Below are 23,872 nucleotides of genomic sequence, written 5' to 3' on the forward strand. Positions count from 1 at the left end.
ATGCAAAATTAAAATATGAAATGTTAAAATAAAAATGTTACCGTGTATGGTTTTGACTTTGAAATATGAATATTGGTTAAAATCTAAATCTCCTGTGTACAGTAGGGATGTGCATCTCCATCACTGAGGCCGATGCGATGCGCATCTCGATACGTTGCCACGATACGATACATTAACGATACATTTGAAACACCAGGCGATGCGATACGATACGATTCACCCCTGTTGCGATACAGTTCGATACGATTTGATTCAACATTATGCGATTCGGGGCGATACGATGCGATTCAACACGATGCAAAAATAATGATACTTCAAAATGGTACGACAGAGGATTTTTGTTTTATTCCTTATATGCAGCAAATCATACATTAACAAAAAAGTGCTTTACATATTTGGTACTGCACATCCCATCATGCCGTTTATTCTTTTACCTTTAAAAGCTCTCCAGAGTACAGTACAATTGTATAACACCTCACAGTTAAACAATGTAAGGATGCATTGCTCATGATTAACAATGTGAAAATAACAGCTACCATAGAGCAATGCCCATTCAGCTGCCAGCCTGATGTGCTTAACACTCATTCATAGGCTAACTCATCAGTGAGCAGAAAGCAGTGGGTTCTATATGAACAATAAAGAATACAAATAACCTTTCACAAACAGGTATTTCATAACTGCTTACAGTAAGGAAGACATTTAAATTATTATTGGCCGTCACAGGCTGCGGTAAACTAAACACCACTCTCTCTGACAGAACACCTCACTGAGTGATTTAACTCATATGTCTAACTTTCAGGTTTCTCTTTTCAGCCGCAGACCCCACGTCGCCTCTTTATGTGCGTCGCTAAGTTCCTCGAACTACTTGTGTACTTTAAAGCGGCTCTGCATCGTTAACAATTTGCCAGTGATTTTTCAAGTTGACCGTCTGTAGTATATAGTGCCGCGCACATATACCATCAGGACGTTACTGATGGGGTGCGGCTGCGGAGTGATACTGTGTGTATGCAAGTCCGCATCTAGGACGGATCTATGTATCATGGCTGTAGACCTGTTAAGTAATAAAGATACCTCATACAAAGGTCTACGGATACCTTATTACTCTCCATGACCTGCGGTCAACTATATAGCATAAAGGACTATTACACCGTCTTTCTTGAACAATCCGAAGTGTTGCCAAACGTTTGATTTGTAGGTATTTTTCGGTGCGCTGTGTTTCTCTTTCTCCTCAACCTCCGTGTGTGTTGATAACGGAGACTCTCGGCCTCCGTAGTGGCGAAGCAAATATCAAAGATCGTCTCTGCTGAGCGTTGACAAGATGAGGGGATTTTATATGAATGAATCGTTTTTTTACCGATGCAAAGACGCTAGGCAATCGATGCATCGCGAGTTCAACCCGGTTCAATCCAAACTGTAGCCGATGTGCACTCTTTCAACCGGTGCACTCGCATCTTGAACGTTTATGCCGGTGCACCGATGCGAATCGGTGAATCTTAACATCTCTAGTGTACAGTGCATACCGAAGTGTATGAAATTATGCTAATGTCACTACTTGTGTTAGCTTCAATAAATTGGTGTTTGAAAAAGTATTATGTAAAGTTTCTTATCTTATAATTAGAAACCACTTGCAATTCGATCTTGGCGATCAAGCATGTGTTTATTTATAACACTTAAAATTATACTTCAAAATGTTATGGTGTTTCTTCTATTTGTGTAATAATTCTGTACTACCACCAGAGTGCGCTATTTTAATTTCCAGCTTAATCCACTAGGGAATAGCTGTTGCAAAACTGACTTGTTTTTAACAAGGAGAGACTTATTTTCCTTAAAAATATCTTTAAAATAGGAAGAACATTACACTATGGTTAAACAACACAGCACATAACCGCCAAAATACATTTGCAAACCAGAATAGTGACAAGACCGCCAATACACACTTGCAAACAAGAATATTCACAAAACCGCCAATACACACTTGCAACCAAGAATATCCCAAAACCAGCCAATACACTTTTACCAGCAGAAGTACTTCCAATAGTTTTAACTCTGACAAGAAGTATGATGTTCTTTACAAGATGGAATGCCTAGCCTCAGTGTGTTAAAGCAAACAGAGTACTTCAATTAGCATTTCATGAAATGGCGACTGCGAACTGTGAACATGAGGTCAAGACAAGATGACAACTGGTTTTCCAACCTTTGACCTGAAGAACAAAGGGATTTAAAAAAACACCTCGTGGCTCTCACAGTGGAGTTGAAATAATGGTGGGTGATATTTTCTCAAGTAAATTCAACACACAACACTGTAGTTTAAAATAACATTTCTATTTAATTTACAATGATAAATGGGCCTCATACCCTTACGTCATAGCCCTCTACCCATGTACGTAAATGTTTTGACTTTAAGAGCCAGTATGGTCATCTCTTCGGTTTAAACACGCTATTATGGGACAAAATGGGACGCTATCCACACACAATCAGAAGAATATCGTCTATCTAACGCACGAATGTCGCACTTCTCGTCGTAATCCACATGTCTTTTTGAAAACAGAAAAAAGTAACCACTGAAATTTGCATCATTACAGCAGGAAAGAGCCACATAAAGATTAATGTTACCTATGTTAAGAACAAAGTACTAAGTTATGATATAATAAAATATAATAAAAAACGTGAGAAGTAAGAAGAAAAAAAAAATACTTTCCAAAATAAAAATCCTGTAACAGTCTAGGTGTTGTTAAGCTTCCTGTACTGAATATCATAGTCTATTGCCTTAATCAATATCTAGTCAACTCTAAAATACCACACATATGCAATAGCATGATAATATTATTGTGACAAGTGGGGTATTCACCTGGTGTTTCCAGATGATAGACGTATAGATGCTGCGAAAATCGACCGAAGGCCACTTTCGAGGGTCGTTTTTCCATACATCTGCAGGCAGTCTGTAAGGGCAATCCGACAACCCACACAGCTCTAGTTTACGCTGGTAACGACCTAGAGCACACCCCTCAAGTCCAGAGATGTAATCCGAAGACATGCAGCGATTTCTTCAGTCGTTAATTCAGAAAAAAAACCTAGTGCGCTCTGCCTGGCTACGTTAGCTAGCTGTTTATATTTGCACCTCTCCAAGATATTTGCACCTCCAGGAAAATGGCGTATTTTGCGCGTTGCATTGTGGGTAGCTCATGAAGTCACTGTGTGTGAAAGAATAATAAGAACCTTTAGAATAATTACCTTTAGAAGCCCTTGATTGATTAGTGCTTTAACTCGTAAATTACACCCAATGTTAAAGCTTGTTGATGATATGTGAGATTGTAAATTGTCATGCATTCTAAAGTGTTCAACCAAAGCAAGATCAAACAGCACTTTTAAGAGCCTTTTTCAATTTCTTCTCTTCTCCCTCAGAGCTATATTCCCTACATTTCTTCCTGTCTTCTCCCCATTTTTACCATCTTCATCGCTGTCTCTTTACCACTTTCTCTTTTGTATTTATACACACACACACACACACACACACACACACACACACACACACACACACACACACACACACACACACACACACACACACACACACACACACACACACACACACACACACACACACACCACACACACCACACACCACACACACACACAGGTAGTTGTGCCCACAGGTAAGAACTTAAACTTTTCACGATTTATATGTAGCATTACAATCGACTAACAGTGTCATATATTTATGTCTTTGTTATGCAAAACTTACAGTGAAATTAAAAATGGTCTTATTCGACCTGGTAACACAGTAGACAACGTTGCAGTGTATTATACTGTAGTAGCCTACTGCTATAATTCTAGATTATATTCTAAAAAAGATTTTATATATAGGATTTCAACAGATTAACATTATCATATATTTTCGTCAAATTCAAGATAGTGCTTTTACAGTGCAATGTCATGGTCAAGCTTGTAATATAGTAGAAGTTGTGTAACCTTACGTTTCGATGACATAATATTTTACCGCTGAATTTTAGCTTTGCTTTGAAATTGTACTAAAACTAAGTAAGGGGGCCATTATTGCATCGATACTAAATTAATTTACTCAAATTAAATAAAAATGTAATTGTTTTTATTCTATTCTAAATAGGATACAGTTTTTGTTGTAGCTTGGGGAGGGACTAGACAGAGGAAAATTAGTCAATATTTGTATTTGATTGCATTCTGAATTTGAAACCCAGTTTTAAATGACCTTTTATTTGTCTTTATCTCCAAAAGAATGCCAGGACCAGGATCCACTTCAAGGCAATGCTCAAGCTGCTGCATGTCACTGAATGTGGCATGCAAAACTTGCAAATTCTGCAAGGCGGTGCAGCCCCGCAAACTGCGCCTTAGCAAACGAATGGACAAGTTTGATACGAAAGCAAACACCTGGGTCCAGGCACAAAAAAAGAATAAAACTTCATCCCACCTGTGGGATCAAGCTGCATTGGTGGTATGTGATGGACTTTTTTTTTTGTTGGCCTGCATGCATAATTAATAACAGCCCTGTACTTGTTCATTCTGGATTTTGAAAAAATATTTACATTTGATACAGAAATGTAATATCTGACGATATCTGATCATAATTACGTAATACAAATCTGCTGCTCAAAGCCCTAGGTAGAAATGGGCTTTGAGCTGGTGCACATTATGCAAATTTCATGACCTGCATGAACTGTGTGTCCCAAAAAAAATGTGACTATATGTACATTCAAGTTTTAAAGCACTGTGTCAGAACACAGCTAAATACATTTGCACTATTTAATCATTTATCCAATTCAACTTACATTCGAAATAGACATTTTCATCAGTGTGTCTGCTCCCTGTCAATACAACTACTGTAGACGCAGGGATAAGTTATGCTTATTTAACTTTGGCGAATCATCGCTGAATTTGATTCAATGTAATTTAAAGGTGCACTGTGTAATAGTGAGGTTTCTAAATTGCAACCAACTGAGTACCTCTCCCTTTATAAGCATGTACAAAAACCTACAGTGGCCATCCATTGCCATAACAACATGAAAGGCCTTCTCTAGAGCCAGTGTTTTTTTTCTTCCGATTGAAGTACTGTCGTAATACGGCAAAGAGAAGAGAGTGAAATAGACCGGCTCGCTATGTATATATGAAGGGCTTATTCTAAGCTAATCACAACAAAAAATAGTTATAGGTGATTATACACATTAATGGAAACCTAATTATGAATACCATAATCAATTATATCTGATAGAACCCCTATAAATACTCCACAGTGTACTTTAGAAATAGAGATATTATCTGAACACTGTGATTGAGCCTGTGTGCAACAGCAGAACATCTAGTATACTTGTAAGGCATCCAAGTGAATACTCACCTTCTAGTAGTACAATTACCCCAAGCACAAGACTAAAAAAAATACTGCAGGTGATCAAAAAATTGCGACGTTTATGTTGTAGAATGGCTCTAAACTTAATCCCACTTAGAATCTATGGCACTGTTCATAAACCACAGTGCTGCTCCACAAACCTAGATGATATATACAGTGTAAATTCCGCCAAGAGAAATGAGAAATGCAATGCAGAATAAGTTTCAAAGCTTCTACTTGCTGATCGCAACAGTCTTAAGACTGTTAATGCATGCATAAAAAAAATGCATCCGGTGAGCTAGTTCATATTTCTTCAACTTTCTAGACACTAAAAGTACTTTCAGTCAATCAAAGGGATTAGGAACTGTGTGTTTAAACTTTTAATCACATTTCTGCGACAAGGTATGATGAAGTAGCAACAATCAGCAACTTTATTTTCTTCTGCTTCAGGGTCAGGAAATGAACTTGATACCAATTTAGAGAAGGACTCAGAGAAGGATTTAGATGACAGTAGATGTGAGAAAGAAGGAAATGAAATAGACAACGGGCAACGGATTGAAGAAGAAACAGCCGATGAAGCCTCCAGAGCTGATTCTGATCCTGATTCATGGTCAGAAAGTGAACACGATGACTCTGTCTTGGATGAGGACTATAGACCTAAGAAAGATGACCGCCCAGATGAGGATAGTGATGCAGACACGGCTCAACATAGTGAAGAAGAGGCTGCACTTGAAGTTCCCGCTGTTAAACGTCATAAGCGTCCAAGGTCACATATGTGGAAGCGACAGGTGATAAAAGAGAAGCGCCTTAAGGGGGAGAATTACAAGAACTCAGCGGGACAGGAGAGGCAGCCAAAGACCATGGGCCCACCCTGCACATCACAGCAGTGCTTAAGGTCGGAGAAACGAAGTTGTGAACTGCTGAGTGAAGAATCGTCAACAATTTCTGGTCCATGCCCTCCTGGGAGACATGCAAGCTGTATATCCAGACTTTAGTGGAAAATGTGCCTATAAAGCAGAAGAAAGATGGTGTTGCATCAAGGAGAAAAACATCCCTATCATACCACCTGCAACTGGCAGATAGATGTAAACTACCTGTGTGTAAGATTATTTTCTGTTCAACCCTTGGCATTGCCCCCAGAACCATCGGATCATGGTTAACTGTGGACATGAAAACCAAAACTGATCCGCCCAAACCCAAGATCAATAAGACTGGTCTACATATGCCCATATCAGATGCTGACCAGACCTTCCTGAAAGAATGGCTCTCTGGGCTGCCTATTGTTCCATCCCATTACTGCCGTCAGGTTCCCTCTTATCAGGATAAGAAGTTTGTGGAGCCGGGAACAGTTCTAAGTGACCTTCACAAGGAATACCAGAAAGCTGCTGGTAAAAGTGGAGCACGTGTTGTGAGTGAGACATATTTCCGAAAAGTGTTCAGTGAGCAGAAATACTCTGTGTTCGTACCAAAAAAAGACCAGTGTGATGTATGTATCGGCGCCAAGGTGGGAAATATAGATCAGGATACCCTTACTACTCACATGAAATTAAAGGCTCAAGCTCAAGCTGAAAAAGCTAAGGATAAACAGGAATTCAGTGACAAGGTCTCAGTGTGGACAATGAACCTTCAGAGCGTTCTTCTGTGTCCCAAGACAAAAGCTAGCAAGATGTATTACAAAACTAAATTACAGATGCACAACTTTACTTGCTTCAACCTGGGTAACAAAGATGGGTATTGTTACGCCTGGGAGGAGCATGAGGGCTCCCTCAGCAGCGAGGTTTTTGCCCATCTGCAGTACAAGCACTTTGAGTCAGTCCTAGATGCCAACCGAAATATCGAAAAGGTCATAATCTGGAGTGATGGCTGCGGCTATCAAAATCGATGTTGTACCATCACAAATGTGTACCTAGATCTGGCCATGAAGCATGGGGTCACCATAGAACAAAAGTTTCTGGTTGCAGGGCACACACAAATGGAGTGTGACTCCATGCATAGCCTCATTGAACGGCGTACCATCAAAGATATTCACACTCCACGTGATTACATTGTCATCTTTGAGACTGCACGTTTGCACCCATCCCCATACAAGGTGACCCAGCTATACCATAGTGACTTCATGAAGTTATCTGGGGCCTATGTCACTAAAATTCGACCAGGCAGAAAAGTTGGCGACCCCACAGTCCATGACCTTCGGGCTCTCCAGTACTTGGCAGAGTGTTGAATCCGGCACAAGTTGGATTTTGAGTCTGACTGGGAGGACCTACCTCAGCGACTCAGCATCCCCGAAGAACCGGTCCACTGGGTCCCGCTCTTTCCTGCCCAATTGCCAATTACTCTCAGGAAATACAATGACTTTCAGGCAATGAAACCAGTACTACCAAGAGTGGCCCACCAGTACTACGACAACCTCCCTCATCAATAGAAAACGAGTTCACACAGCACCTGAGTAGGATTTGGTTAAGGTTAAACAAGTAAAACAACTTGGTTAAGGTCAGACATTAAGAACAACTTGGTTAAGGTTAGACAGGTAACACAACTTGGTTATATTTAGGAAAGTAAAACTACTTTTCTATGTTATGTTTGTATAAATGTGTAAAAAAAGTTGTGTAAGAAAAATGGCCTAAGTCATGGCACATTCTGCCTAAGTCATTTTTATTTGTTATGCAATTGATTTTGTGTCTTTTTTTTGTGTGCAAATGTGTTCACACATCTGGTTGAACTTACTGTTACAAAATCAATAAAAAATACCAATGTGCTTGCTAAACATTTAGTTTTTTCTTGTTTTCCAACAACATTCAAATATGACATGGGCAATTATGCTATTAGGCTAACGAGTTCGACATCCTAGCTGACAAAACTCCAACAAAGTCAACACAAAATGGGGTCATTGATCCTCCTGTTGTGTTCGGGTCAAATCTGACCGATTTACTACTTTCATCAATCAAAACTTGTTTGTTTTACATTCGATTGCATTAAGGTTTATGATCTCCTTCACAGTAGACATTTGAACATATACAATTGCTGATCAGCACTTTCATTGAATTTTTGATGATTTAGTCCACTTTTTAACACCAATGACCGCCATAAAGAAATGGAATTAGTAACCATCCGGATCAGATACAACACACACAAACACACACACGCACGCACGTACGCACCCACACACACACACACACACACACACATACACATACACTAGATGTGTTTCCCCCCCTTATGTGCCCATCCCCCAATGTGAATCACATCTGGCACACACAAACACATACACACAGAAGTATTCTCTCCGCTATGTTTGACAAACCCCGTGACTAGTCCTCAAGCTCTGTGATTGGATGTTTGAGTGGCAGTGCGCCGTTGGTTACGCCGAGCGTCGAACAGGCAGTACTTTGAAATGGGATGGAACCACGGCAGACTATTCAAAACTGGATTCGGATTTTGGGATCGATCCGCCCACCCCTAATAGCTATTGTGTTTTCGCAAGCATGTTCGCAACATGTTCTATGGCACGTCTCTACTGGGAATTGTAATTTTAAAAGACGTTTTAAGAACATAATAAGAAGTTGCCAGTATTAAAACTGTGTACATCCCTGGAGGTTTAGGGGATAGGAACACTCAAATGTAAAACATATCATTAATACATGGGTGAAAATTGCTTGTGTCCATAATGAGCAGCATTAATATATACCCACATGACAGCTAAGATCAGAAGAACTTTATTTAACAGCTGGTCTTATGTCTGTGACCCCTCCTGTTGTTAATTGATAAGTCTGAAACATGCACTTGTCAAGGTTCAGAGGCAAATGTTGTAAATATGGCAGTAGCCATCGATCATCTGAAGATAAGATATACTTTATTGATCCCAAGTTGGAAACATTTTTTCGTTACAGCAGCATGTCTAACAGTTGTAAATATGCAGTGGTGTTTATTTGTAAACCATTTAGTATAATCACACAAATTCTGTGTTTTATATTTAATAAGTCTGTGTTCTTTATTTATTGAATGTTTAATACCTGACAAGGTCGGAGATGAAAAACTTTGGTCGCAGGTTCCTCAACAGTGCATTACAAGACATCTATCAATATGTGTGTATACCTCCACCATTAAACTGTCATATTCTGCACATTTCTTATACTATCTACATACATCTTATAAGAGTATAATACATATGTATAATATCAGTTAAAATAAGTGCTTACACATACAGTAGTTAACGTTGCAGGAAAGCAATATATTAGTACTTAGTCAGGCTTAATATTTATCTGTATAGCCTACCCCCAAAGCTTTTTTCTTATTCAAAAGAAGACCTTAAAGGTGGGGTATGTAAGTTTGTGAAACCGGCTCGAGATACACTTTTTGTTATATTCCATGGAATGCTCTTAACATCCCGATAGCAATGAATATCTTAAGTGCTTTGACGAAAAATCCATAAAAAAATATCATCTGTGGAAGCCGGGCCGGCTAAAATGATTGGATGGCCTACCTGCCTGTCAGCCTTCCATCGGTGCACAAACTTATCTCGTGCCCTCATTGGTCATGTGCACGTTCGTGTGTGTTGGAGGAGGGGCTCTATAAGGAAGTGGCAGATTTGTCTCCGGTCGTGTATTTTCAAATTCTAGCAATCTCGAGCCGGTTTCTCAAACTTACCTACCCCACCTTTAACCTAAAGTATTCTTTAATGTTTAAATAAAGCTTTATTAGTGTGTCTGACTGTGTCTCCTATTAATATCTAATAATACAAATAATCAAATTCAATAACGTGATTTAACTACTAGGTGTCCCTTTCTATCAGCTGTGCACCTTTATGGTGTAAATACAGCCTATCTACCAATTGGATCAAATATAAAAGTCAGCCGAATTAGTATTGATACTGCAAGGAGACTTATATTGTGAAGATAAATTGAAGATGTTGTTTAATAGCTGATATATTTATGATCCACGTCACATATTCAGTTTTGGCGGCAGTTCTTCCTGTTTGTCTAGAAGTCTTCTCATCAGGGCTCTATAAATAGAGAACTACGGCAGATATGTAATATTTAATGCAGCCGAACCGTGTATTACAATGCCGTTATGTGATGACCTCCAAAGAGAAAAGCAAGCAAACTCGGAATAAAGTATTATTTTATTTTTAAAAAATGTTTTCGGATTTCACATCAACAGGAAGTCCGGTTAACTAAAATGTCCATGCGGAACAATACCCCAACCCATACATTCATGGGCAGTGTTGGGCAAGTTACTTTTAAAAAGTAACTAGTAATAGTTATAGTTACTGCTCTCAAAAAGTAACTAGTTACTTTATTAGTTACTAAATTATAAAAGTAACTAGTAACAAGTTACTTTACTTTACTTTAAAAATAATAACAATAAAAATACAAGTTTTTGTGTTGTTTTTGCTGATTAGTTCTCTGAAGGCAACAGACTCGAACCGTTGCGATGGGCAGCATGTCCTCAACAACATACCTGGCAATCAATCTGTTTAGTTGACTGGGTGACATGTGGCGATTTAAAAAAGTCGTTTTTTGGCTGTTTAGATGGTGTTGCTCCATCTGGGTCACTGCCGGTGGTTGAGACGGTGGGGTCTTTGGCGACTAGTCTTATAGCCCCATGTAGCCTACATTACTTACAGATGTAGCGATTCATTTCAGACAGTTTGAAACGCGAGGGCCGTGATTGGTACGTGATCTGCCCTCGCTCAAGGGAAAACCTCCAGCTTGACTTGAGACCACCCCCGTGATAGATAAATGTAATTATAATGAAGCCAGCTGCAATGGATCATTGATCCACCAGGGGGTGCAGTGGGGTTCCACACTGGAGCTCATGTGAAATAAAGTCAGATACAGTACGCTGGATGTACAGCGGAACTTTGTTAAGATCCATATGTCACGGATATCATATTACTGTGCTAAATAAGAGACTTGTAATCATTTACAAAACATCAACATGTTGTTATTTAAAAAAAAAAAATTGTTATTCGAAAAAAACGAACGGGAGGAAATGCAGCCCGGCTCTCGATTTTTAATCCTAATTTAATCATCATCTTCACCCAGATCATTTATGTTTATGTTTGCCAAATTGACATGAAATCACTGACACATATGAATATACTGTATTCAACTTCATTAAAACGTTATTAACGTGCCTAAACTCAGTAATTCACCAACAATATGTATATTTTAAAGGAGCTTCGTCGGTCGATCAGGATCCCAAAGCGTAGCGGAGGGATCCTCATCTGCATGAAGGGTGTTATTTTCCCCATAAGGAACAAGTCGCTGCAAATTATCCCGCTTATTAGATGGCCACATTCTCAACAAAGTAACGACATGACTCCCAATATTAATTGAAATACTTTTATGGATTTAGAAAATGTTTTTATTGATTTAAAAAATAGTTGTATGTATTGATTTGAATTGACATGCATCCACTAAGAAAAATAGTCAGTTTTTACCGTTTTTTAAACAGTCTGAATGAAACGGCAGCTCTCAGCTGTGTATTTACACAACTAATGGCCCATCAACCACAGCTCTCTCTACACCTCCCCCCCTGATCTTTCTTCTCCAGCAGCTAAATTAACTGTAGGTTACTCTGAGTGACCATAGACTGTATGTGACAAGCTTACAGTTAGTGACGTAACAACACCATAAAAGCTGGTGGGTTGAAAGCAATACGGGAGGTACAAATAACTAGAATAATTGTGATTTATTTATTGTGGCTTTTATGTTTTTAGGTATAAAATGTTATGTAATTCAGGCTTATAGTTCACCCTTCTCTATAAGCCTTCAACAATGACAATATTCATAGTAATTTAATAAATCCTTCCAACACACATTGTAAAAAATAGCCTACTGTAAGTTAAGAAATCATTCCAATATGTACATCTTCGGATGTAACAACAACTACGTTATAAATAGTAACATAGCTGAACATGGTATTGCACATTTAGCTTTGAGTGTTACTGACCTGAGATGTTTTTATTACATGAATTAAGGTGACTGAGGCTTTTTAACATACAGGGATGCAAACTCATCAGGTATGAAAAAGGTGACAAGGATCCGAGCCCCCGGCTCCCTCACCCCACGGAATAACAGAGGATTTTAGCAGTCAGAACAACTAAAGCAGCAGTGTTAATAATAACAGAAATGCCAAAGAGTCACATCTAATAGAAATATATAAAAGCATTTATTTTAAATTGTGTAGCAGTCAGTTTATAATTTTGGCAGCACTGTTGAGCATTTTGAAAATGTATTTTCATGCCTCTGTGCAAGGATTAGTCTTTCTATCTTTATAGCCACATGGTGTAAAGTAACTAAGTTCATAAACTCAACAAGTACTATACTTGGGCACAATTTTGAGATACTTGTACTTTATTTAAGTATTTCAATGTTTTGCTACTTTGTTCTTCTACTCCACTACAGTTCAGAGGTACATGCTGTACTTTTCCTCCACTCCATGTATGTAATACCTTTAGTTACTTTACAGATGTGGATGAATGATGTGAAATATAATGAAGTGTTAAATCAGACTTTAGTTCCACCTGGAGTAAATCCACAAGCTACCCTGCAGTATTCAAAGTCATTCAAACTAGCTGCACCTTTACCAGCTTTGAGAACACTTTCATGATCAATCATTATAAAACATATCATATCTATTATTCTGAAATGGACCAATCTGCACAATGACTACTTTTACTGTCGCTACTTTCACTATATTTTGAAGATAATACTATTCTACTTTTACTTGAGGAACATTTTGAATGCAGGACTTTTACTGTAACAGAGTATTCCTACACTGTGGGACTATTACTTTTACTCAAGTACAAGATCTGAGTACTTCTACTTTTACTCAAGTACAAGACCTGAGTACTTCTACTTTTACTCTAGTTCAAGATCTGTGTGCTTCTACTTTTACTCAAGTACAAGATCTGTGTGCTTCTACTTTTACTCAAGTACAAGATTTGAGTACTTCTACTTTTACTCTAGTACAAGATCTGTGTGCTTCTACTTTTACTCAAGTACAAGATCTGAGTACTTCTACTTTTACTCAAGTAAAATATATCTATACTTATGGCTCTCAAGTTTTGAACAGAGTTCAGAGTGAGATTTTGGCAGCGGTGTTTGGTACTCCAACTTCTGGAGTTCCCATGAAGCCCTCTGTACCGCGAATGCCAACGGGGGGGGGGGGGGGGTGCTAGTGGAGTATGAAGCCCTCTGTATCGCGAATGTCAACGGGGGGGGGGGGTCTCAAACAAGCCTAATTTGTTTACAAAATTGTGGCGCGACTTGGTGGGCGGTACCCTGGAAAGAAATCTCTGCGTGAGAAATACAAGGTGTGGCGTGTGAGCGTGTGAATGCAGTGAAATGATTGAGACTTGAGAGCTCTGCTTATACCACCTCTGTTTATAGCTTATTAAAAAAGCTATTAGAAATAGAAGGCTAAAGCTAACGTTAGCAGATAGTGACAATGTATGCTAGCTAGGTAGCTCAACGATTCCTTATATAATATTGCCACAGAAAAACTTTTCAGTTCACATCACGCTCTGCCGCTCCGACAGGGAGCTCTGCTCTGAACACCTGAACGGCCCGTTCTAACAGCTGTTCACCAGCGGTCCAGTCTGTGCCACAGTGACTCCGGACGCACAGTTAATATTAACGAACGCACCCGTAGGTAATGTAGCTGCTGAAGCGAGACCATCATCTTGGAGCAGCAGAGCCTTATTATACATCCATGAGCAGAGCCGACAGGCAGGAAGACTCGAGCACACAGCTCGCACTTCATTATAATATATAAAAAAAGAACACCATGCGTGTCTTGATGGCACATAACAGCTCACGGCCGCAGATTACTCCGGGTCCCAGACCCCCCCATACCCCAAAAATATTTTTATTGCAGATCTACATGAATCACACAAACGACTTATTTTGGATTCAAAATGGCGAATTTCGCCGAAAGGTGACAAGTTGCATCACTGAACATAGACAGAGCACAACTGAAACATAACATCTGAGATGTAACAACATAATACACTTTTTGGGGATGCTTGGGATGTGAGGAGTGAGGGACACGGCTTAGAACGCGCGTGTCGCCTGGCAGGACAGGAGAGTGTGTGCACCAGTCTGCCTTGATCTATGAATTCATGTCCATGACACTCACTGCCGCCCACAGCTGTTTTATAGAAGGAAATTCCTTCACTTCATGAAAGTGTTTTAACCACACACACCTCTACACACACATGACGGGTGTTATTTTCCCCATAAGGAACAAGTCGCTGCAAATTATCCCGCTTATTACATGGCCACATTCTCAACAAAGTAACGACATAACTCCCAATATTAATTTAAATGCTTTTATGGATTTAGAAAATGTTTTTATTGATTTAAAAAATAGTTGTATGTATTGATTTAAATTGACATGCATCCGCGAAGAAAAATAGTCCGTTGTTACAGTTTTTTAAACAGTCTGAATGAAACGGCAGCTCTCAGCTGTGTATTTACACAACTAATGGCCCATCAACCACAGCTCTCTCCCCCCCTCCCCCCTTGATCTTTCTTCTCCAGCAGCTAAATTAATTGTAGGTTACTCTGAGTGACAAGCTTACAATTAGACATAACACTGTCATTGCAAGTTACCCTCAGTTAGTTGACTTTTATGTTCAACTGCTAAATTCGTTACTGATAAAAAAGGGCTTCGACTGTACCTAATTACCTTAACACAGGGGTCACCAAACTACGGCCCCTTTGACCGGCCCCCACCCCCTCTGCCCCCCACTACTTGAACCGGCCCTATGATGCAAATCCCCAAAAGTCGTCATGGCTTATTTTTTTCAAATAGATTTTTGGAAAATAATAACATGTCTGCGTTTGGTATTTTGTTGATTTTGTTTCAGTTAAAAAAATTATATTTAGTTATAAAATAAAATGCACTATATTTGCCGAATTGTCGTCACCCGACATCTTGGAGATCAAGTGAGTGACAGACAACGCACGCGTAGAGAACTGTCAGTGTTCAGGACAGCAAAAATGGCTAAAGTTAAACGAAAAGTTGATAGAGAGTGCAGAATTTTCAAAGAACAGTGGACCAACGACTATTTTTTTGTTCAGTATAAGGACCGTGCCGTTTGCATTATCTGTAAAGAGAGTGTGGCGGTTTTCAAGGAATATAATCTTCGTCGTCACCACGAAACCCGCCACAGTGACTTTGCTAGCTTGCGAGGGCAAGCAAGAGCAGACAGAATTCGCAGAATGAAAGGCGGACTGGCAGCTCAACAACACACATTCATTCGCCAAACCCAGGTAAACCACGCTGCTGTTCGAGCTAGCTTCAAGGTAGCTCACATACTAGCTACCCATGGGAAGCCCTTCACTGATGGGGACTTTGTTAAAAAATGCATCCTTGCTGTGGCCGAGGAGGTGTGTCCCGACAAGAGAGAGGCAGTCAACGGTGTGAGTCTCTCCGCGACTACTATGACCAGGCGAGTAGAAGAATTGGGGGACAACGTTTATGAGCAGCTGAACGAGAAAGCGTCACAATTCAAGTTTTTTGCTTTGGCCATGGATGAGAGCAATGATGTGCAGGACACAGCACAACTGCTCATTTTTATTCGTGGGATAAGCGAAAGCTTTGAAGTGTCTGAGGAGCTGGCAGCACTAAAAAGCCTCAAAGGAACTACAACAGGAGAGGATATGTTTGTCCAAGTGTGCAAAACAATGGAAGAGTTGGGTCTAGACTGGTGTAAATTTGCCAGCATCACTACGGATGGCGCACCTAGTATGGTTGGCACGACAAGGAGGCTAGTAAGGCGCTTGAACAGCGAATTCGAGGAACGAGGTCTCACCCCCCCACTACAAGTCCACTGTCTGATTCACCAGCAAGCCCTATGCTGCAAAGTTTTGAAGTGGGCATCTGTTATCAAGGTGGTTGTGCACTGTGTCAACTACATCCGAAAAAAAGGTCTGAAACACAGACAGTTCCAGGCCTTCCTCTCCGAGCTTGAGTCTGCCTACGAGGATGTGCTGTACTACACAGAAATCCGGTGGTTAAGCCGAGGCAAAGTGTTGCGCCGTTTCTACGACCTGCTACCCGAAATCAACACCTTCCTGCAGTCTAAAGGTGAAACGGTACGAGAGCTGACCGAGCCAGAATGGAAATGGGACCTCGCATTTTTAACAGATGTGACTGAAATGTTGAACCACCTTAACGTGCAGCTCCAAGGCAAAGGGAAGCTAATCAGTGACCTGTATTCCCACATCAAAGCGTTCGAGGTCAAACTAGTGCTGCTTGTGAGACAGGTCGAAAAGCTGGACTTTACGCATCTCCCTGCCACCCAGAGCTACTGCGCTGAGAAACCACCTGTCCCGTTCCCAGTCGAAAAGTGCAAGGATGCACTGGAAATGCTGCAGGGGCAGTTCAGTGTGCGGTTCCGTGAGCTTCATGTCAACGGTAAAGCAATACGTTTGTTCCAGAACCCCTTTGCTGCCGACATAAATGATGCCCATCCCTCTCTTCAGTTTGAACTAGCCGAGTTGCAGAATTGTGATATCCTTAAAGATGCGTTCAAGCCTGACAGTCTCATTGAGTTCTATGCTTCGCTCCCAGGGGAAACCTACCCAAACATCAAACAGCATGCAATGAAGATGTCCACAGTTTTTGGCAGCACCTACATCTGTGAGCAAACCTTTTCCCGCATGAAGCAAACCAAGAATACAACAAGGAACAGACTCACAGATAAACACTTGCATCAGACCTTGAGACTGGCTACCACTAGACTGCAACCAGACATTGAACTTCTCATCAGCCAGAAGCAAACACACAGTTCACACTGATACGGTAAGCACACTGATTTTAACAATTACTGATTTTAATTGCTATAAATATGAAATGTGAAGGCTCTTTTTAATTTGCTACATATGTTGTAAAATTATCTCACAGAGAAAAGCAGACAGCAGCATGTCTTGCCATTTACTGAATATGGTGCTTCTTGTGTTCAATCCGTCATCCCTCCATGCCAGGGCTCCGGAAGGCACTCTGAAGTGAGGAGAGGAGATTGCTGTTGCTGATCCCATCCCAAAGACAGCACAATTCATCAACAAGTACAAATCCAGCTCACCTACATATAGGCTACTGATTTTGATTGCCATTATTCTGTATTATTGTTGTGCTTTAGTTTTGAGCCTACACTGCTCATGTCCTTTTCACCTTGACCTAAACAAAATGTGAACTGAACATGCTCACCTGGATAGGCATAAGAGTTAGCTAGTTCTATTAGCCTACTCATGTTATTATAATTTTGATGTTTTTTATTTATTTATTTATTTTATAGGCCTATTTATTTGACCTTTATTAAGTGCTGCACACAATTATTATTATTATTATTATTATTATTATTATTATTATTATTATCATCATCATCAGGCCTACCTATAATTTATAATTTTAAACTCATCTTTGCCAGTGTCAATCACCTCAACTAGGCAGATGTTTCTTACCTTGACAGCTTTGATGTTATTTTTATTAGAAAACAAATAAATGGAATATCTGTGGTATTTCAAATTAAAGCAAAGTGTGAAGACTCAATTGCTACTTTTGTAAACCACTAGTAAAGATGGTAAACAAATATGTGACAGGAATCAAGTGTTGATACAGTAGTGTGGAAGTAGTAGTGGGGATGGCTGTGCCGGGCTAGTAATCTCTTCTACACAATGAGCTGACTCGGCCCCGGCCCCCCATCAGAGTCAGGAACAATAATGTGGCCCCCAGAGAAAAAAGTTTGGTGACCCCTGCCTTAACACTAGAACCGCCAGACGTCTTTGGATAGGCCTACCTAAACCCGTCAAATCCCGCTATTAGAATGCAATTTTTTACAACATAGGGTGCTACATAACACACTTTCAGGAAAAGTCACGGACTGGGAGACTTTAATATTTTATTGAAAAAAAGTTACATTGCACACACACATCACACAAATTGACCAGATTGGCGGTTCTAGTGTTAAATAAACTCACTAATTAATTAAACCAGTTCAATACGCATTATTCTTATTCTTATCATTTTTCATGAGCGCAGAAATAGTATTAAAATCAGATCTGTTTTTTAGATGAAATCTGACGGCAGGCAGTTAGCTCTGATCACCTATGATAAATGCGCCGCACCTAATCGCTGGCCATTCAGCCACAGACACTGTTTGAAATGGGGGGGAGCTAGGGGGAGCTTGGCTCCCCCGAAGAGGGAGGGAGCTCCCCTGAAGGCTGACTTTGAGATAAATAGGGGGAGCCCAAAACAATCGTGCATATTTGTGTCACACAGATTAGAAATGTTGAGTTTCTGTAAATAACAGTTCTTGAAATAAATAATAGTTATTGTTCATTACAGTTTCTGAATATTTGTTTTATATTTGTGAATATGTCTGGGTGTTGCCATCTGTACGTGGCGGCACTGCATTCTTACTTACGTTGCTATGGTTATGGCGGTGATGCCGGCGAGGTAATTTGACATGTTCATATTGATATTTTTTTAACTCTGGCTTTGTAATAAAAAACATGGCAAAACGAAAACAGCCAACCGTCACAGCTTTTGGATGCACAAGCAAAGAAGCAAAGGAGTCTAAAAATGACAACGTGAACGGAAAACAACTTTTAGTTGGCCGGCTGTAAGCGGCGTTAGGGTCGAGCTTGACAGCTCCACACCGAGGGAGAGGCCTGCCGATGCGGAGCCTGAAGAGGCTTCAACAACGGCCACATCCGCCGGCATAGTGACACCGTCTGTATTAGTAGAAGAGTGTTTTTATAGCAATTGATCGCATCCGCGCTGCTGCGCCAGTCAACAGAGCGTGCGTGTGACATATTTAGTAGCAGGATGTGCTCTGAAAAATAGGGCTCCCCGAAAGCAAATGGGTAATTCGAAAACTGACAGAGCCCCCTCTATACAAATCAAACTGTAGACGGTGTGAAAGCACCTATTGTTTTAAATAATGGTCGGAATGTGACCTGTGAGCCTTTTGAATTACCGTGGGACAGCACATTCTAAACTAAAATGTTCAATCAATAAAGTAACATCTTATCTTATCTTAATAATATCTTCATATTAATAATAATAATAAATCATACAGTATGTGTCCGAAAGGGAGCAGGAGGAAGCAAACACAAAAATATACAAAAAATATACGGCATATTAAAGCAAACGATTGTAAAGGTTAAAGTATGAGCATAACAAATAAAGAAGTGTAATGTAAACATTTACATTATAATTATGATTATTTAATGTATAAAGACTATATATTATTTAATTACAAGATTAGATATACTTTAGTTGATCTAAAATATTGATGTGTTCAAATGCTCTTCAAAACACAACTGAAAGTCCATGAAACTTGTCTTTCTGTATTTGTGAATGAAGCGACAAATTTAATTTCAGGTTGAGTATAGCATGACTATATATATATATATATATACTCAAGCTATACTCAACCTGAAATTAAATTTGTATCAGTATTATATGCTAATAACATTACTGTTAGCATATATATATATATATGTATATATATATAAGTATATATATATACATATATATTTATGTATAATAAACATATATATATATATATATATATATATATATATATAAACATGTCAATAGATATATGTATACACATAAACATAGAAAAAAAATGCTCTTCACTTATTTAACCCTTTTTCTCAACCTTTCCCTCTACCAGCCAAGGCCCCTATATTGCAGGGTCAACCTAAGCGTCCCTGTCCTGGACAGGTTTTTTAATGACCAGGACACACGCCCTGATTTCAGGCTGAGCAGGGAGTCCCTGAAGGTGCTGCTGGAACTCCTGGGTCAGGACAGGAGACATGGATGGGGGGCCACAATTGAGACCCTGGTGTTCCTGTTCTGGCTGGCAAGTGGAGCATCATGCAGGGTGGTCTCCAGAGTTTTTGGGATGCCTAGATCCACGGTACATCGGATTGTCCACAGAGTGACTGAGGAAGTGGTGGCCATTCGCCACCAGGTCATCCACCTCCCCAGGACAGCAGAAGACCTGGAGGCTGTGTCGCGTGGGTTCGCAGAGCTGGCCAGACACAGAGCCTTCAGAAAAGCTGCTGGAGCAATCAACGGCTGCCATGTTCGCATCGTACCACCAAGCGGCCCTGATGGTCACTGTTATAGAAACAGAAAACTGTTCAGCTCCATTTTGCTGCAGGCTGTTTCTGACCATCAGGGCCGCTTCATCGACACGTACGTGGGCTGGCCTGGGTCAGTCCATGACTCTAGAGTGCTCCGCCACAGCCCACTCTATCGGCGGGCACTCTAGCCTCCTCCAGGGCACTATATCCTTGCAGACGGGGGGTACCCCTGCCTCCAACATCCACTTCCCCTCATCACTCCCTACAAACGGCCGCTGCAAGGTGTGGGACCCCAGCGCTTCAACAGCCATCACTCCCAGGCACGCTGCATCATCGAGCGTGCCTTCGGGGTGATGAAGAGACGATTCAGGAGTATCTTCCTGCAAGCGCTGGAGGTGCACCACACCTTTGTTCCTCAAGTAAGTAATCACTCATTAGGACATTTTGATAATACTGAAGAGTAGATCTAACATGAGGTATAACATATATATATATATATATATATATATATATATATATATATATATATACAGTATATTTATATATTTCTGCCAATTTTCAAATTTCAGATCATAACAGCATGTGCCGTCCTCCACAACATCTGCATTGGGGCCGGCAACATCATTGCCCCAGAAGAGGACATTGTGGAGGATTTAGCGGAGGATGAGGGGGAGAATGTGTTAGAGGCAGTCAGTTGTGCTCCTTGGCGGGACCAACTGTCTGCAGAGGTGTCTGCCCTGGAGGAGGTTCCTGGTGACCACGATTATGTGTAAAGGTATGTAGAACAATTGACGAGCTGTGATAAAATAACCTTGTGCAATATTTATATACATCTTTTGTTCTTATCTGCTGCTGAAAACATCTTAGTGACATGGCAGCCGTCGATTGCGTCCGCCCTGCGAACCCTAGCCCGACAATCCGATGTACCGTGGAGAGAAGCATCCCCAACAGCTCTGGAGACCACCCCAAATGAAGCCCCACCCACCGTCAGAGGACACCAGGGTCTTAATTGTGGCAGCCAGGTCCAGCAGCACCACCACCTGGGACTCCCTGCTCAGCCTGAATGTGTATATAGTTTAAATGTTGTTTTATTTGCATGTTGTTTCATTTGTATGTTGTTCCATCAAATAAATGATAAGTTTCATATTGCTCATTACATTTATTTATCTACACATTTTTCTAGGAGAGAAAAAAGCCTGTTAAGGTTCTCCCTGTTCTCCTCCCTCTGCTGCTTCATGTCCTCTCTGATGAAGTCCATTAGCCCATCCTTTCATTTCTTTTTAAGCCGGGATGGCCCTGCCTCAACCTGATCCTCGTCCTCGTCCTCCTCTTGGTCCCCCACTGCTGAACTTGGCCGCGGCGTGTCCTCTAGAATAGAGGATATTAGGACAGGCGGGCAGATGGAGGGCCTCTGTCCTAATATCTCATCCATTTGGACAAACCACGGCCAAGTTGCAGCAGTGGGTTTCCCACCGACTCCCTCTCCTGACCCTGGGTATTTGCAATCCTAAAGGCAGAGTAAAACAATCATGGCATTACAAAAAAAAACACCAGCAGATAAACAAATGTCAGCAAATGTGTTTATTAACTTGTAAAACTCACATACTTTATATATTTTTTAAAGATTATGAATAAAACAATAACAATACACACTTTTTTTTTTTAATGGTGGCATGGAGACATCCCCAGTGCTTGAATTGGAATAAAAAAAGGTGCCAGTACTCTAAATCAGCAACTGTTTCAAGTACATTTTATGGATACAGCCCAAAAACAAGAATTTGGATCTAAGGTCTTTACAATCTGTACAACATACGACTCCCTCTATTCTTATCATCATATCTTTGATTCAGTAATTAAAAAGAAACACAACAAAGCTTTAACAGACAAGGAAAAGTTTTTTTTTAAAAACAGAATATTAACTGTAACGTTCAGAAATTGCATGATTTTCCACGATTAATCAGGGAGGTCCGGGGTTCTCATAAGCCGCTTTCACACCGCAGGACTTGCCGTACTTTAGTGCCGGCACTAAAGTACCACGGCACTGAATCCGCCAGGGGGCTAGTGCCAATCGCATTCACACCGCAGTACTTTCCCTGAGGCAAGATTACGCTGACGTCACTTCGTCTTCTTCTTCTCTGGGTTTACTGGCAAAACCACTTCACGGCGAGTACAAAAAAAAACGAGAGAAAAACAACTACACGGGGGAGGGGGTATAAAGCCCACCCGCTGTACATGAGACCTCAGGCATGATGGAGTTCACTGAGCTTGTTGTCTTTGTGCTCATGTTATATCTATTATAACAATGGACTTTATCTTTATGTATTTATACAAAATACATACCCCCTCAGGCTGATTTTGGAAAAGGACATTAACCCTTGTTTGGTGTTTTTCCCTTATTTATCTAAAACAAATGACATGATAAATTACTTGTGTTTATGTGTGTAAGACTTGTGTTTCTGCCCCTGCCATTGCTGCACAAGGTTGCAACATTGTAGATAAATTCAACCACCGACACCTGTCTGCTCTCAAATTCTTCTATTCTCCAAATTTGGGGTTTGTTTGTTTTATTGCACAGTCAAGACATAACAATAACGGCATCACGCTGTTCCAGGTGTGTCGTATGCATGTAAATTGAAGTTAAATAAAAGTGAAATGGTCGCCGTTGTCCCGGAGAACGAGGGTCTCTGGCCGAGCAGATCATCCAAGCGCTCGTACCATTTACTGGTCTTTCGATCGTTACCACTCTTATTATTGTGGTCTTTAATTTTTTTATAGTCCTGCCTGAGTTTCTTTATTTTTACCCGGCATCCGTGTGCACTGTGCACGATTCCCAGCTCAAGTAGCTTTTGCGAACATCGCTCAAAACATTTGGAGTTGGGAACTGCTTTCTGTAGAAGCTGCTGCATCCCGTCCTCAGAGTAAATTGCCAGAAGCGCCGACACTTCCTCATCATTCCACCGCTCCATTGTTGTAGTACGTGTGGTCATAACTGCTTTAAAGTACAAAAAAACTACTCGCTCAGGTGTGGATGTGGTTTTGTAGCGAGGAAAAAAATGGCTGCCTAACAAAAAAAATTCAGAGTCTAACGGGTCGTGGTTTGCAATTCGCCCAGCCAATAGAAATAGAATAGAAATTGGCACTCTTTTATCACCAGGTTCGTGCCACCTCTCTAGCAGAGACTGAAAATGGCCAGAAGAGTTCCCGGCACTGAGTAGTCCCGGCGGTGTGACCGCGACATTATTGGTACTAACGGAACTAAAGAACCAAAGTACCAGGGAAAGTCCTGCGGTGTGAATGCTGCTATTGAGAACATGACGTGACATGTGCCTACATCAGGTCATATCCTATAATGCTGGTGGGTTTGTCTCTTTACTGTATATTTTAGAAAGGCTCACTGTACTTA

The 23,872-nt window shown here is 40.5% G+C and overlaps 1 protein-coding gene across 4 annotated transcripts in view; it reads left to right on the top strand.

Moving 5' to 3' along the window:
* Window positions 1-21,613, top strand: part of LOC307036476 (uncharacterized protein) — a 57,063-nt gene extending 35,450 nt beyond the window's left edge. For 2 of the 4 annotated variants that reach the window (XM_079676829.1, XM_079676830.1), the window contains exons 2-5: window positions 4,252-4,468; window positions 20,055-20,888; window positions 21,039-21,244; window positions 21,337-21,613. In XM_079676829.1, coding sequence (XP_079532955.1) covers window positions 4,252-4,468; window positions 20,055-20,657 — 820 coding nt within the window. In that variant the 3' untranslated portion in view covers window positions 20,658-20,888; window positions 21,039-21,244; window positions 21,337-21,613. Of the gene's footprint in view, window positions 1-4,251; window positions 4,469-5,806; window positions 8,389-20,054; window positions 20,889-21,038; window positions 21,245-21,336 lie in introns of those variants that run through there. The other 2 variants (XM_079676827.1, XM_079676828.1) reach the window with 1 other exon arrangement.
* The last annotated feature ends 2,259 nt before the right edge of the window (window positions 21,614-23,872 follow it).

This window comes from Notothenia rossii (assembly GCF_949606895.1).
Source record: "Notothenia rossii genome assembly, chromosome: 4".
NCBI lineage: Eukaryota > Metazoa > Chordata > Actinopteri > Perciformes > Nototheniidae > Notothenia > Notothenia rossii.